General features: G+C 39.5%; 1 protein-coding gene across 2 annotated transcripts in view; it reads left to right on the top strand.

Moving 5' to 3' along the window:
• The window catches only part of elavl4 (ELAV like neuron-specific RNA binding protein 4), a 74,377-nt gene extending 62,914 nt beyond the window's left edge, over nucleotides 1–11,463 (top strand). Inside the window, exons 8-9 of one of the 2 annotated variants that reach the window (XM_051376363.1) lie at nucleotides 3,711–3,749; nucleotides 6,742–11,463. In XM_051376363.1, coding sequence (XP_051232323.1) covers nucleotides 3,711–3,749; nucleotides 6,742–7,069 — 367 coding nt within the window. In that variant the 3' untranslated portion in view covers nucleotides 7,070–11,463. The remainder of the gene's footprint in view (nucleotides 1–3,710; nucleotides 3,750–6,741) is intronic. The other variant, XM_051376364.1, reaches the window with a different exon arrangement.
• Nucleotides 11,464–12,608: the final 1,145 nt, after the last annotated feature.

Here is a 12,608-nt window from a genome sequence, read left to right as displayed (position 1 = left end):
TCGATATAAATAAACATTTGCTAGACTTACAAGACGTAATCTACTGTATTAAATACTGTACAAGTCTCTGCATTAGAAGCTCAAGTTATTTAAGAGAGACTAATGTCTTAAATCTAATTAACAAAGGGCAAATTAAAACAAATTATTTAAGGAGTTGGATTGTAACCTTGTTTCAACTTAATGAAATTGAGTGCCTTTAAAGCAACTCAAGCTGTAATTTGCTTTTTTTTTTTTTAAAAAGAAGCTTTTTGCCCAGGTCAGTAATCTCCACAAGCACACATATACAGTATATGACATACTGTATATATGGCATCCTACCTGGTCATTTCCTGTCACTCACTAATGACACAAACAGTCCTTTTTTAATTTAAATGTTATATACAACACATACACATGGTTAGAGCTTACTCCTCGAGGTCACCTCAGCTACAAAAAACAAGGCAGAAACAGGTGATTGAAGGATATTAAGCTCCATCAGCCAATCCAACAAGAATGTTTCAGAATTGGAGACAGAATATGTGCTTATACAATTTCCTCTCTCTTTCAATAACACTAAGCCGGTCGTGCTGTTTACTCTCCATCAAAGTCAGAGCTTGGAAGGTATTTTTCTTCTGGAGCGGCTTCCCTGGTGTGACACCTGAGCGATGTAGCGTGGCTGTGTGTCTGTGATACGCCAAGCCAATTTACAGGCTCCGCAGGAGAGCTGTCGCTTCTCATCACAACTCACAACCACAGGACACTTCCTCACTGTGTCCCTGTGCTCCTGCTCTCTGCTCCCAAGCCCTCCACTAAAACCTCAACACTTCAGAAGTTAGAAATGTGCTCGATCTGCACAGTTTCCCTTTTCTTAACTAAATCTAAAGGACAACAGTGCAAAAGGACATTTTGTTACTTATACAACACAGTAGTTAGTCAAACCTGATCTTTAGTTTAGTCTTTAGGGGATAAAGAGAACAAACTAAATTTAAAGTTAAAATATATATTAGTATGTTTTTTTTCAGAAACGAAAAATAATGAAGCAAAAATGATCCATTAGAGATTGTAAAATTGATACTCAATGCTTGTTTTACATACTTAACAAGTTTGTGCTGCTGCTTATAGGTAAGACCCAAGTTAAAAAATAATCCGGGCAGACTATAGTGCAATCCTGCTGCAGTTATAATTACATATATCCTGTGTGACTAAATCACGTGGGCCTGCGGTAACACAAGTTAATATATAATGTGCTTGTATGGTCCCTCTCCAAGACAGCAAACATAATCGACTCGAGCACAATACACCGAGCCCTAGATCCCGGCTCGTTTCCGATCCTCTGTCGTTAACTAATGGTACTAATTAGCAAATTAGCCTTATTATATCCAGGGCAGGAGCCAATTTTAATTGAAAAGATTTTTGTTTCAAAAAAGAAAAGACAAAAACGCCCATTCCTCCATTAACATGCATTGAGAGAAAGCACAAAAGCCCTATTGTTTATATTGTGCTTGGAGAGGCAGTGTGAAAAGCTGGCACAGTGTTTGTGTGGTGAGCATGCATCAGTGTGCATTCGTACATGTGTGAGAAAGAGAGAGGGAGGGGGAGAGAGAGAGAGAGAGAGAGTGTTAGCAGCAGGTTGTTTTGTTGTGGCCCAATGGCCCGGCGGCCAGCAGATGTCTTCGTGCTCCCGGGCCTGGAGCGCTTCTCCTCTGAGCATCCTCTCCAATTGACTCATTTACCCACAAAGCAGCCTGCTTGTTCCCTTCCCACATAATGGGCTAATTACTGCTTTAATGATTCTGTATATCCTTTTCTCCACTTTTTTCTGTGTTTTAGGACCGCTTTCGACCTTTTTGGTAATGTTACTCTGAACCCAGATAATAAGCAGGCCTACAATGTACTCAAAACGTTTATGTAAAATGTAAAAAGGTTATGTAAATGAACTCAGCTGACTTCAATATGGGGATTTCAATGTGAGTACCTATCACAAGTTGAATTAATGTAGAGATTTTAAACATCTGAATGTATCTTAAACATTAAATGTTAAAAACATCAATGTGAGCTACTTGTGAGCCCGTATTAAAACCATATTTTAAAACACAAGTTATTACAGTGCTTTTCAGTCCTGATCCTAAGTACCCACAGTTCTCCAAGATTTATAAGGTACTTAACTACAATTACCTGGCATCCTGGTGTTAAATTGTTCCTGATTAGAAGACTACTGATCTGTTACCTCTAACATGCAATGTAAATTCAATTATCAATATAAATAGTATTATGATTATTATTATTATACAAGTTATTTATTACAAGCTTTCAAAACCTAATTGCTTTCTTAATTGCAATCAAATAGTAATGATGTGTATATCAAGTAATAAAATAATGTTGCTTTTGAATAGTGTAATTGTAGAGTGGTTACATGGATTATTTTGTGATAAAAACAGTAAGATTTTAAAGCTCACTAGAAGGTTTTGGTAAATATTGTGTAGCAGTATTGTGTTGCAAGAACGCAAAGTCTTGTTGACTGAAAGAGACAAGGAGAAATAACCCTGATAGTCGAGTCAAAGTCAGAGAGTTTGTAGTGTTTTCAAGAGGAACGAGGCGTCACTGGCCAGCTGTTGCTCAATAAGCCGTGGCCCCTGTCCATTAGGCCAGAGGAGTTAATAAGACATGAGACAGGCCAGACCCAAGTGAGGAATGAAGGTCATTGAGTCACCAAACAGACTGCATCTATCCAAGAGAGCCAACATTTCATACAGCCCACAGGTTTCTGAAGCCTGGCTCTTAAGCCACACACACTTGCACACAAACTGTAGTTTACCCTTGCTGACTGCAATGGCTGTAGCTCTCGGGGTTGAAACTTATTATGAAACCAGAACATTTCCCAAAAACTAACCCTTTTAGACAGAGGACACCCTCTGACTAACACTCAGCCATTCCACCTGACCTGTTAGCATTAACAGGTTGACCCCGACCACAAAGACAGACATTCACGATTTCATGGCTGGTTTAATGTTCAGTTGTGTTTTTTGTTGGTCCACCTCATAGATAACATATTAATCATCATCACCTCTCTCGCTCACCATTATTCAAATGCCAAACCATTACACTGACAGAACTCTGGATCATTTTTCCTGTCATCTCAGGTGTTCTCTCAATTGAGTTAACACAAATTAAAAACCTTTATGAAAAGAAATTTTTATTATTAAACCTCCATCTTCTACTAAACCATCAATGTGGCGGCATGACTTGTATGGATACCCACATGCAATTTCCTGCACGTAAAATAAGTTGATGACTATGGCTTGCCGAGCATCCTAGTGTAGCCGAGTACTCTGCTCCCACCCTGCCACCATTAGTGCTCTGTACTGTATGTGACTGTAATACTGAACTGTGACCAGTCCACTGCTGTAGTCTTGTATAACAATTTAAACGGCTGCACCTACAGTAATGTCAATGTGCCTGTAACACTCTGCTCTGGCATTAGCTGGTGCAAGGCTGCGCTGAAGCCTGTGACTTAGCGCAAGTGCCGACCATACTGATGGTACTGTAGCTTCATTAACTGATGATAGCATTTTCTGGTGGGGCTCCTCAGTGTAATGGGCCAACTATAGATGGGTTTGTTTGTTCTTGAGTGAGGAGGACCATGCAGTTCCTACAGGGACTTAACATTAGTTCCATTGAGTGAGTCGACCATCTGCCCACCATTAACCCCAGAACCCTCCTTCTCTTTACAGGCTGGACAATTTGCTTAATATGGCCTATGGCGTAAAGAGGTAATTAAAAACTTCACCCAATGCCAGATGTCCATGTTGACTCAATGATTTTTCAATATCCTTTTTTCTGTTCTTTCTTTAGTTTATGTTTCCTTGTATTTTTGCAGTCACTTTGCGTTTGACAATTCGTTCAAGGTCAACTGCATTTTGGTTCTTTGATTTGTTTGGTTTTTTTTCCTCGTAAGCTTGAGTTGGTTTTAAACCCTGCCAACCAGTTAAGGTGTAAAAAAACAAAAAAAAAAACAGAAAACAATCAGTCTTTGTTTTCAGTGGTGATGAATTTGCTTTGTTTTGATTATGACAAGTGCTGGTGTTGTTTGGATTGTTTTGGGTTGTTTCTGTGTACTGAATGGATTTTGTTCTCTGGTGTAAAACTCCTAATTTCTAGGTGTGTTTTTTTCTACCGGATTCAGGTTCTCCTGCCTTGTCACTCTACAGCTATAGCTTGGGCACAGTCTCTCTTTAGGAGCAAATTTTCAATTTGTCACTTTAATTTTATGAGAATTGTCTCACTACATTAGAATAAATCCTTTGTACATCCACTATCAACTATACATAACCCTTTATGCGATAAATTTACATCTGTGCAGTGGAAGCCATGACAAAATGATATATTGCCTTCATTTCTTGGCAATTCTAGCTGAGATTTAGGTTGTGTTCAGCGAGGACATGGGATGAGGCTGGATGAACCTGGATCCCTGCTGGAAACAGGAAATGCTGTTTCACTGCAGACAGCTCCAGCTTTGCTCGGCACTGCTCTGCTCAAATTCCTTCCTTTCGCCTCCATGTTTCATTTTGCTTTCTTGCTTTCATAGGTGTTACATAACCCAGAGCAGCAGCCACTGTGGTGATAGATGTTTCATGTGCTGACGGTGGCATCTTGCATGTTGCAAGCACAGGGGACACCATCTGAAGTCAGCTTAGCAACTCAAACAGAGATGAAGTTTTAGCTTGAGAGAAATGTCTCCTTAGCAAGTTCTCTTAGTGCCTCCCATGCACAATAAGCACTGTGCCCTCAATCTGAGTCTTTACATAATTGTCTATAGATGAAAATAGTGTCTGATTCAGCGGTCCTGATTGTAAAGCATGTCATCAAGTTAGAAGTGCTTTTCAGTGATCTGAGGTTATTATTTGAAAGGAAACAGAAGAAAGGTGTTGAGAGCTGGAGATGGTTGGCTTTCGAAAGGACAGAATAGATATCTGGTCAGCTACACTGTTGCTATGCAACCCCTGGTCTCGTCTGTAACATTGGTTAGTGTTTGGTCCCGCTCTGATGGGTACACTCGCATGCACGTTTACACACATGCACACACAGACACACATGTACATACAGGCACACTCATCTCCACATCCTCGCAGTGGCAGTGTAGCTTCCAAAACCGTCACACTCTCACAAAACTCCTCGCATACTCCAGCTTTTGCATACAAATCGCCACAATTTTTTTTTTTCCAAGCCCAGCAGGAGAGGCCTGAAGGCAGCCAAGCATGTCAGACAAGGCCTCGACGTGATGAGGCCCGTTAAGTTTCCACCTGCTTGATGCTGGAGAAAATATTAAATCCCCTCAACAAGACATTGAGGCCATGCAGAGATATGAGACAAAGGATATGGAACCTATTATAATACAGTTTGCTGCTGCGGCAACCCTGTGGTGATTATGAAAATTCCCTGGTATCCCCTTTGTATATAATACTATAATCTAGTTCATCTGGTCTTAATCGTACAGATAGATATATACTAATATAATCTTATAGTACTACGGTACTTAACACAGTGAATCAAAAAAAGTCTAATCAGTGCAGACAGCCCTTAAAGTCGATGAGCTAAACACTCTAGGCGCTTGTATTATCGTCCAAAGCACCCACAGTGGCCAGAAGCAAACTCTGCATGACCAAAGTCATGCAGGAAGGTCGTAGTGATTGCCGGCCATATATAGTCGCTGGAGACAGAGGGGTGGGGGCCCCGAGCAGCAAGCAGCGCTATCGATCAGTGCCACGAGCTCTGGAATAGAACAGAACAGAACACCCTGCAGACTGCGGGAGGAGTGGGAGGAATACACTTTGTACCTTAATGCCACTGGGCTGTAAAGTGCTTCCATTTTCCATTTAGTTTGCTCCCTCTTCCCTCCCTCCTTTTCCTTAAGAAAGCAGCCTACTCTGAGACAGCTGCAGCAAAGCGGAAATCTCAATTAAAGCACACCCAATAATGCCTATAGTCGTTTCTTGGAGAGAGGTGGCATAAGAAATGAACCTTTTTATCTCATTTACCTTTTATTTAAAAGTGGGGATTTTTTTTTTCTCCTTTCCCTTTCCTTTGAGCGGAAAGGCAATTAAGTGAAGTCAACTGAGGATTCAAATCTCTTGCATCACAAGAAAAAGGAGAAGATTATGAGGCGAATGAGAACAGATTTAGCAGGCTGGTGCATGATCTTTGATGGATTTCTAGCAACGGTTTAATTCAACAACTTCCTGCAATTTAGCTCCTAAAGGAGCCACTCAAGGACACAAAGAGAGAACCTTCGTCTGCATCTCCCTCAGCAGAATATAGCCCAGCACTGTCGTCAGACCTTTCAGAATTGAGGAGCTCAGTAGTAGTAGCTATGCAGACAAACATACATACGGACTCATACATTTAGACATAAGCATACATCCACATACAATAAACATCCATGCGTATTCGTCCTAATTCATACTCATTAGAAAAAAAGTTTTTAAGCTTTTTATTTTATATGGATGTAGACGTAGCATATCATGCAGGTGAGCGTCATGGCAAGCTTTTTAGATCCAGAAAGAGGATTCTGTTTTGAAAAAATTGTCTCTCAAAAAGCAAGATGGAGATAGGTTTTTTCCACTGGTTTCTGGCCATTTCATGTACAGTAGATGCAGACATTGAGTTTCACTGTATGCCTTAACCTGTTCAATTAAAACTTGCTCTTTTCTCTCCTCCCTTCCTTCTGCTCTCCCTCCATTTTCCCCACTCTGCCTCTCCTCTCAGGTTCTCCCCCATCACTATTGACAGCATGACCAGCCTGGTCGGCATGAACATCCCTGGGCACACGGGCACCGGTTGGTGCATCTTCGTGTACAACCTGTCCCCAGATTCGGATGAGAGTGTGCTCTGGCAGCTGTTTGGGCCCTTTGGTGCCGTCAACAATGTCAAGGTGATCCGTGACTTCAACACCAACAAGTGCAAAGGCTTCGGCTTCGTCACCATGACGAATTACGACGAGGCGGCCATGGCCATTGCTAGTCTCAACGGCTACAGGTTGGGCGACCGTGTCTTGCAAGTCTCCTTCAAGACTAACAAGACACACAAGTCCTGAACTTTAACAGATAGAAGCAGTTGCCCCGCGACTTTGTCTGCTCCAAAATTGCCCTCAACCCCCCACCCCACCCCATTCCCTTCCACCTCCACCCGTACCTTAGCCCCTTCAGTCACTACCACTATCACCCTACTACAGCCATCCAACGCAGCAAACTCAAACTCCAACCGGAACACAAAGCAACCGACAAACCATCAAACAAATTGAACTAGAAATGGCTTATATTATAACTTTGGACCTATAAGCCAATGTTGCCTAAGTATTACAAAAATGAAATGATGAAAATGTTCATGAGTTTTTTGGAAGCTCCTGTGATAATGCAGGCTTCTCTTTGTTGTATATTCTTTCTGTTTGTTGTTGTTGTTAAAATGATTTTTCTCTTCTGTGTAAACAGTAGCAAATCCCTGTATCCCCTTATTTCAGAGAAGAGAATGTCCTTTTTAGATTGAAACCTTTTCTCTGTCTTGATTCAGGATTTGTTTTTCTTTTGTAAATCCGGATCCACTGTCGTTAGTATTATATACCTCCCTGTCGGTGAAAGGGAGGGGGCTCTTTTTTAAATTGGTGAACCATTCATTCATTTTTAGTGTGTATTAAAAACTTCCCCTTATCGATTATACGTGGGATTTTCCACAATCCCAGTAACTCTGATGTAGAAAAAAAGAATTTCTAACATTGTTTTTGTTTTGTATCGCAAACAAAACATAATGTCTTTCCTCACAGGGGTTCAGGGAGATGGGGTGAGGGAGGGGATGGGTTAGCTTTCCTGATGACACGTTCAGTAATTTAAGAAAAAAAATAACACTGTTGCCAAAGAGAAGATCTCTTTGCTTGAAAAAAATGCGTTTAGAAAAAGATAAAAATAAAGAGAAAGAAGATCTATTTTTATAAATGATAATTAAAATAATAATTATTGAAGAATTTTTACAAGAATCTGGATTTGAAAAAAGAGAAAAATATTTTGACTGGCTAACTAGGGGGGGCCGGGGCGGGAGGGAGGGGGCACCACCTTGTCTTGTCGTTCTGCCGTGGTACTTTATAGGATCCAAGGTTGTTTGTTTTTTGGGGACTCCAAGTTGGCAGTGATTTTGTAGATGGAAGGTTTTGTGAAAAGGGATGCAAACTGAGGCAGGTGATTTTGGTAATTTTTCACATATGTACTAGTGCGTAATTATTCAACAGCGATACCCAAAAGGGAAGGGAGAGGGGTCTTTCCAAGGCCTAACCATCCTTATAGTCCAGAGCCCAAAGCAAGAAGACCCTTTGTCCACTTGTTTTCCTGTTTTTGTCATCAGTCAATATGGGATATCAGTAAATAGATATATACACATCTATCCATTTAGAGAGCATACTATACATTATCTATATCATTTTCTTCGCTCTGCGTTTGTGAACTTACATTTGAAAAGAACTTCCTTTTAGCGATCAACAGTAGGTGCTATACTACATTATTCACATATCTTAAATATCCAAGTTTGTTGTTCTATGTGTTGTTTAAAGAAAAAAAAATACTTCGATGTTGGCATTGACTTGAGCTGCTGTTCTTTGTTTAATATTTGTTTATTGTTGGCCCAGAAATCTGGTGAGACTATTTCTTTGCTGAATAACCAGATAAACGAATTTGGGCCTTGTAAGAATCACTGAACAAATTTTTATTTTGTATTTTTTTGTTTGGCTTGCTGACTTTTAGGTTACTTGCTGAGCGTGAAACGTTTGTCAAAACTAAATGATGATTAGCTAGTTCCGTTAGTCTAGATATTTGTTTCCTTAAAAAGGATCTATGACAACTGTGTCTTTATTTGCTGTGTACAAATAGATGATATATATATACATATATAGTCTACATTTGTTTTACAATATCTACTGTACTATATGAGTTGTCACTGTTCTTTTGTTTGAGCTTGTCTTTTTCATATGACAACTTATTATGAAGTGGTGGTTCAGTTACTTAGAAAAACTTGTGAGGAAACTGTTCAATTGTTGTCATGTTGCTTGTGGAGAAAAAAAAAAGATTTGGATTAACTTTCAGTTAGCTACCGCGGCAAAAGAAACCGAACAAAAGCTTAGAATATAACTGTATTTGTTTAGCAGTTTATTTACTTATCTATTTTTTCAACTATTTATTTTTCTATTTATTTGTATTTATTATATATTTATTAATTAATTAATTTATCTGTGTATTTATGTATTTATTTGTTTCATTGTCTGTGTATTTGCGTGGTTCTGGTACAGGGAGGGGGCGTTTCTGAGCAAAAGGGAACAAAGCGACTAGTGGAGAGGCTCTTCCAGTAGTCCACTGCACTGAGAGAACTTTTAGTACGTTTGTGCTTTGTACCAATATATCAAAATTACAATATAAAAAAATCTAAAAGTCAAGAAAACTGAAAAAAATGTCTGGAGGGTTGGGGGACGCTCTTCCCTTATTACTAGAAACAGTTACTCGCTATGCATAACCTAGTTAATAGTTAAATTTGCTATTGCTTTTTTCTTGTCTTGTTAAACTGAAATCTTTAGATCTTTTTCAATAAAGTTTAGTCTTAATAGAATGTTATAAACAGTCGTTCTGGTTCAATATAACCTGTGATAAGTTTGTGTAGTTCTAAAAAGCCACTCCGTCCACACCCTCCCTCCACTTACTACCGCTTTGTGATGAAACCTTATGCAAAAATGTGGGTCTGAAAGCATAGTTTTCAGTTTTCAGTAAAACATTTTATATAACATTCAGCTCTTGGAGGCTTGGGCAGATAAATTTTAAAAGGAGCAAATGCCCATTGTTGTTTGAGGGTCATTCATTGCACTGGACTAAATCGGTCAAAATCACTTAAGAGTCAAAACTTATTTTTTAAAATATTCATCATGTTTTCAAATGACATACCAACAAATCTTTAAAAATGAGAAATTGTTACCATTGCACACCAACTGTTATTTACAACAGTTGTTGCTATACTTAAGAAGTACTCTGGAGGTATGAAAAGGGATTGTACCGATTCTATATTTTATATACTCTAATATGATATATATTATATATTTTGAGAGGTGAAAGGTAAGGGAATGGTTCCAGAAGTATAAATATACGGAATTGGATTTTTTTTGTTTGTTGTTAAGACTTGAAAACATGAAGGAGGTGTGTGGAGAGCATTTTAAACACTCAGACGCATGCTCGCATATCTACATCCTTCTCTCTCACACCTCAGTCATCTGACAGGCCGGGTCATCTTATATCATCATTATTATCCAGTCATCCTCTGCGCCATCCAATCACATAGTTTTCTAACGTCATAACGGCAACAAACCAACCAACCAACCCACCCACCCACCAACCAACCAGACCCCTTCATGCTCCCCGCCGCCGTCGGGAGCTTGAATTATGCAACGACCCCAGTAGAATGTTGTTCTGATGTGTGAACTAATTTCCTACACTGTATGACTTTTGAACTCTTTCGATGCGTGCCTGTGTTCCGCCTAGACCCTGTGTGTGCACGTCTGCGTGTGTGTGTGTGTGTGTGTGTGCGCGCATGTGTGCATGTTTGTATGCATGTTCCTTTATGTAATTGTGTGCGTGTTGTGCGTTTGTCCTCATTTGTTTGTTAGCGTGGAGTACATCGAAATGTGCGTATGTACAGTATATACATATGTTAAGTGTTTGTGATTATGTGTGTGAGATTGTGAATTTGGGTCCGTTTTAGTGCACATATATACAAACGTATATGTGTGTCTCCCTGAGTGCATGTGCGCGCGTGATTGACAGAGATAGCACGTGTGGTTGTTCAAAATGTGTGAGTGTGTGTGCTTGTGTGTGTGTGTGTGTGTGTGTGTGTGTGTGTGTGTGCGTGTGCATGTCAGGGTGTTTGAAACATGGGGCTGCGTCACCTCGCTCTATGCCCAACCCCTATGGCTCACACCATCCCCTGTAGCGCCTTATAGTGGCAGCCTGCCAGTAGGAACAACGCAGCCAGTAGTGGAGGAGGGAAGGTGAACAGAGGAACTAGGCTCTTCTTGTCAGTTTTCATTTTCCTCCTGAGACGTGTTTGTTTACTATCTGAAAAATCTATAAAACGAAATCTTTAAAGACAAAAAAGACGAAAAAATGTTCACGGGGCCCCATGACCGCGGCTCTCTCTACTCTCTCCTGCTTATGTTATTACTTAACAATTATCAATGATGATTATTATGATTATTATTGCTATTATTCTTAGTATTCTTATTCTTATTATTAATCCAATTACTGCGATGAATGACTTCATGTTATCCTTGCTAGTTTAGGTCATTTCTGAAACTGGAAACAAAATAAAAATCTTGCTGTAAATGTTTGTTTTTTCTTTTTCATAAAACTGTTGTGTTTGAATTATTTGTACTTTTGAATGTTGGGACAATAAAATGAGGTGTTAAGAGCTTGGACGTTTCTTGTCATGATGGATGAAGCATATAAATATTTCACACTCTACACTGTAAGGGACATCTTCCTGATACGTTTTTAAGAATTCATTGTTTGCTTCTCTTTTTTTACCCCTCTTGATTTATTGGTTAGATTTAATAAGGGAAATCAATTAGGTATAATGGACACTTCATCTCATTAATGAACTTAATGAAAACTGATATATTGCATATTCAGTGTATATTATAGAATTGGAAATTGTTGGTTTGTATATTGTATATTTGATCAATTAGTCAACTAATCAGACATCAAATTGACAGTTTTCTGTCATTTATCAGGCAGAAAAGGCTAACATTTGCTAGTTCCAGTCCCTCCAAATATGAGTATTGTAAATTTAATATTGTTGGACAAAGCAAGTAATTTGAAGACATTATCTTGGTCTCAGAGACCAAACTTTCTGACATTTTATTAAGTAACAATCAATTGATCCAACAGATTAATCAAAAAGCTCATCACTAGTCGCAGTATATTGTTCCTATATATATCTGTCTTTAAACATTGAGGCAAGATTTCAAATTAGTAATACAACACAATATAACTAACTGCAACAATAAATCACAGATTGAATCTGCGTTCACTGTGACCTTTCAGCTACTGAGGGACAGTCACGACTATGAGGCAGTAACACTGCAGACATAAAACGCAGTGCTGATCTCAGTCAGCCCTCTAAGGGGCCCCTATAGGACAGCAGAGAGGAATCAGGCGTAGCTACATCAGTGAGATAACACTGCCCCCTGTATCTTCACCACAGAATCCGAGACCTCTGTGGCACGAGGCTGCTTCTTGCGGAGTCGGAATATCTGTGGTTAATGCATGCTTTTCATCTGATTTCTCTACCTCACAATACAAACGTCATCTGTCGGCCCAGAAAACACCTGAAGCAAAGGGACTAAGAATAAAACCTTAGAGGATAAAGAAATGCTCACTGCTAGCAGCTCATCACATCTGTTTATCAATAACAATGTTCTCAATGTACTCAGTAATGTCCAGTGATGTGAGCCTGGCTTTACGCCTTTATAATCAAAATCACACTGGGGGATTACAGCAGTTGTGGAGGAGATGATGGTTGTTAGACTGTGATGTGTCCAGCCACTCTTGTCTTTC

The sequence above is a fragment of the Dicentrarchus labrax genome, unplaced genomic scaffold (assembly GCF_905237075.1).
Source record: "Dicentrarchus labrax unplaced genomic scaffold, dlabrax2021, whole genome shotgun sequence".
Taxonomy (NCBI): domain Eukaryota; kingdom Metazoa; phylum Chordata; class Actinopteri; family Moronidae; genus Dicentrarchus; species Dicentrarchus labrax.
The sequence above is the reverse complement of the archived record's forward strand: the minus strand, read 5'-3'. Positions and strand labels throughout refer to the sequence as shown.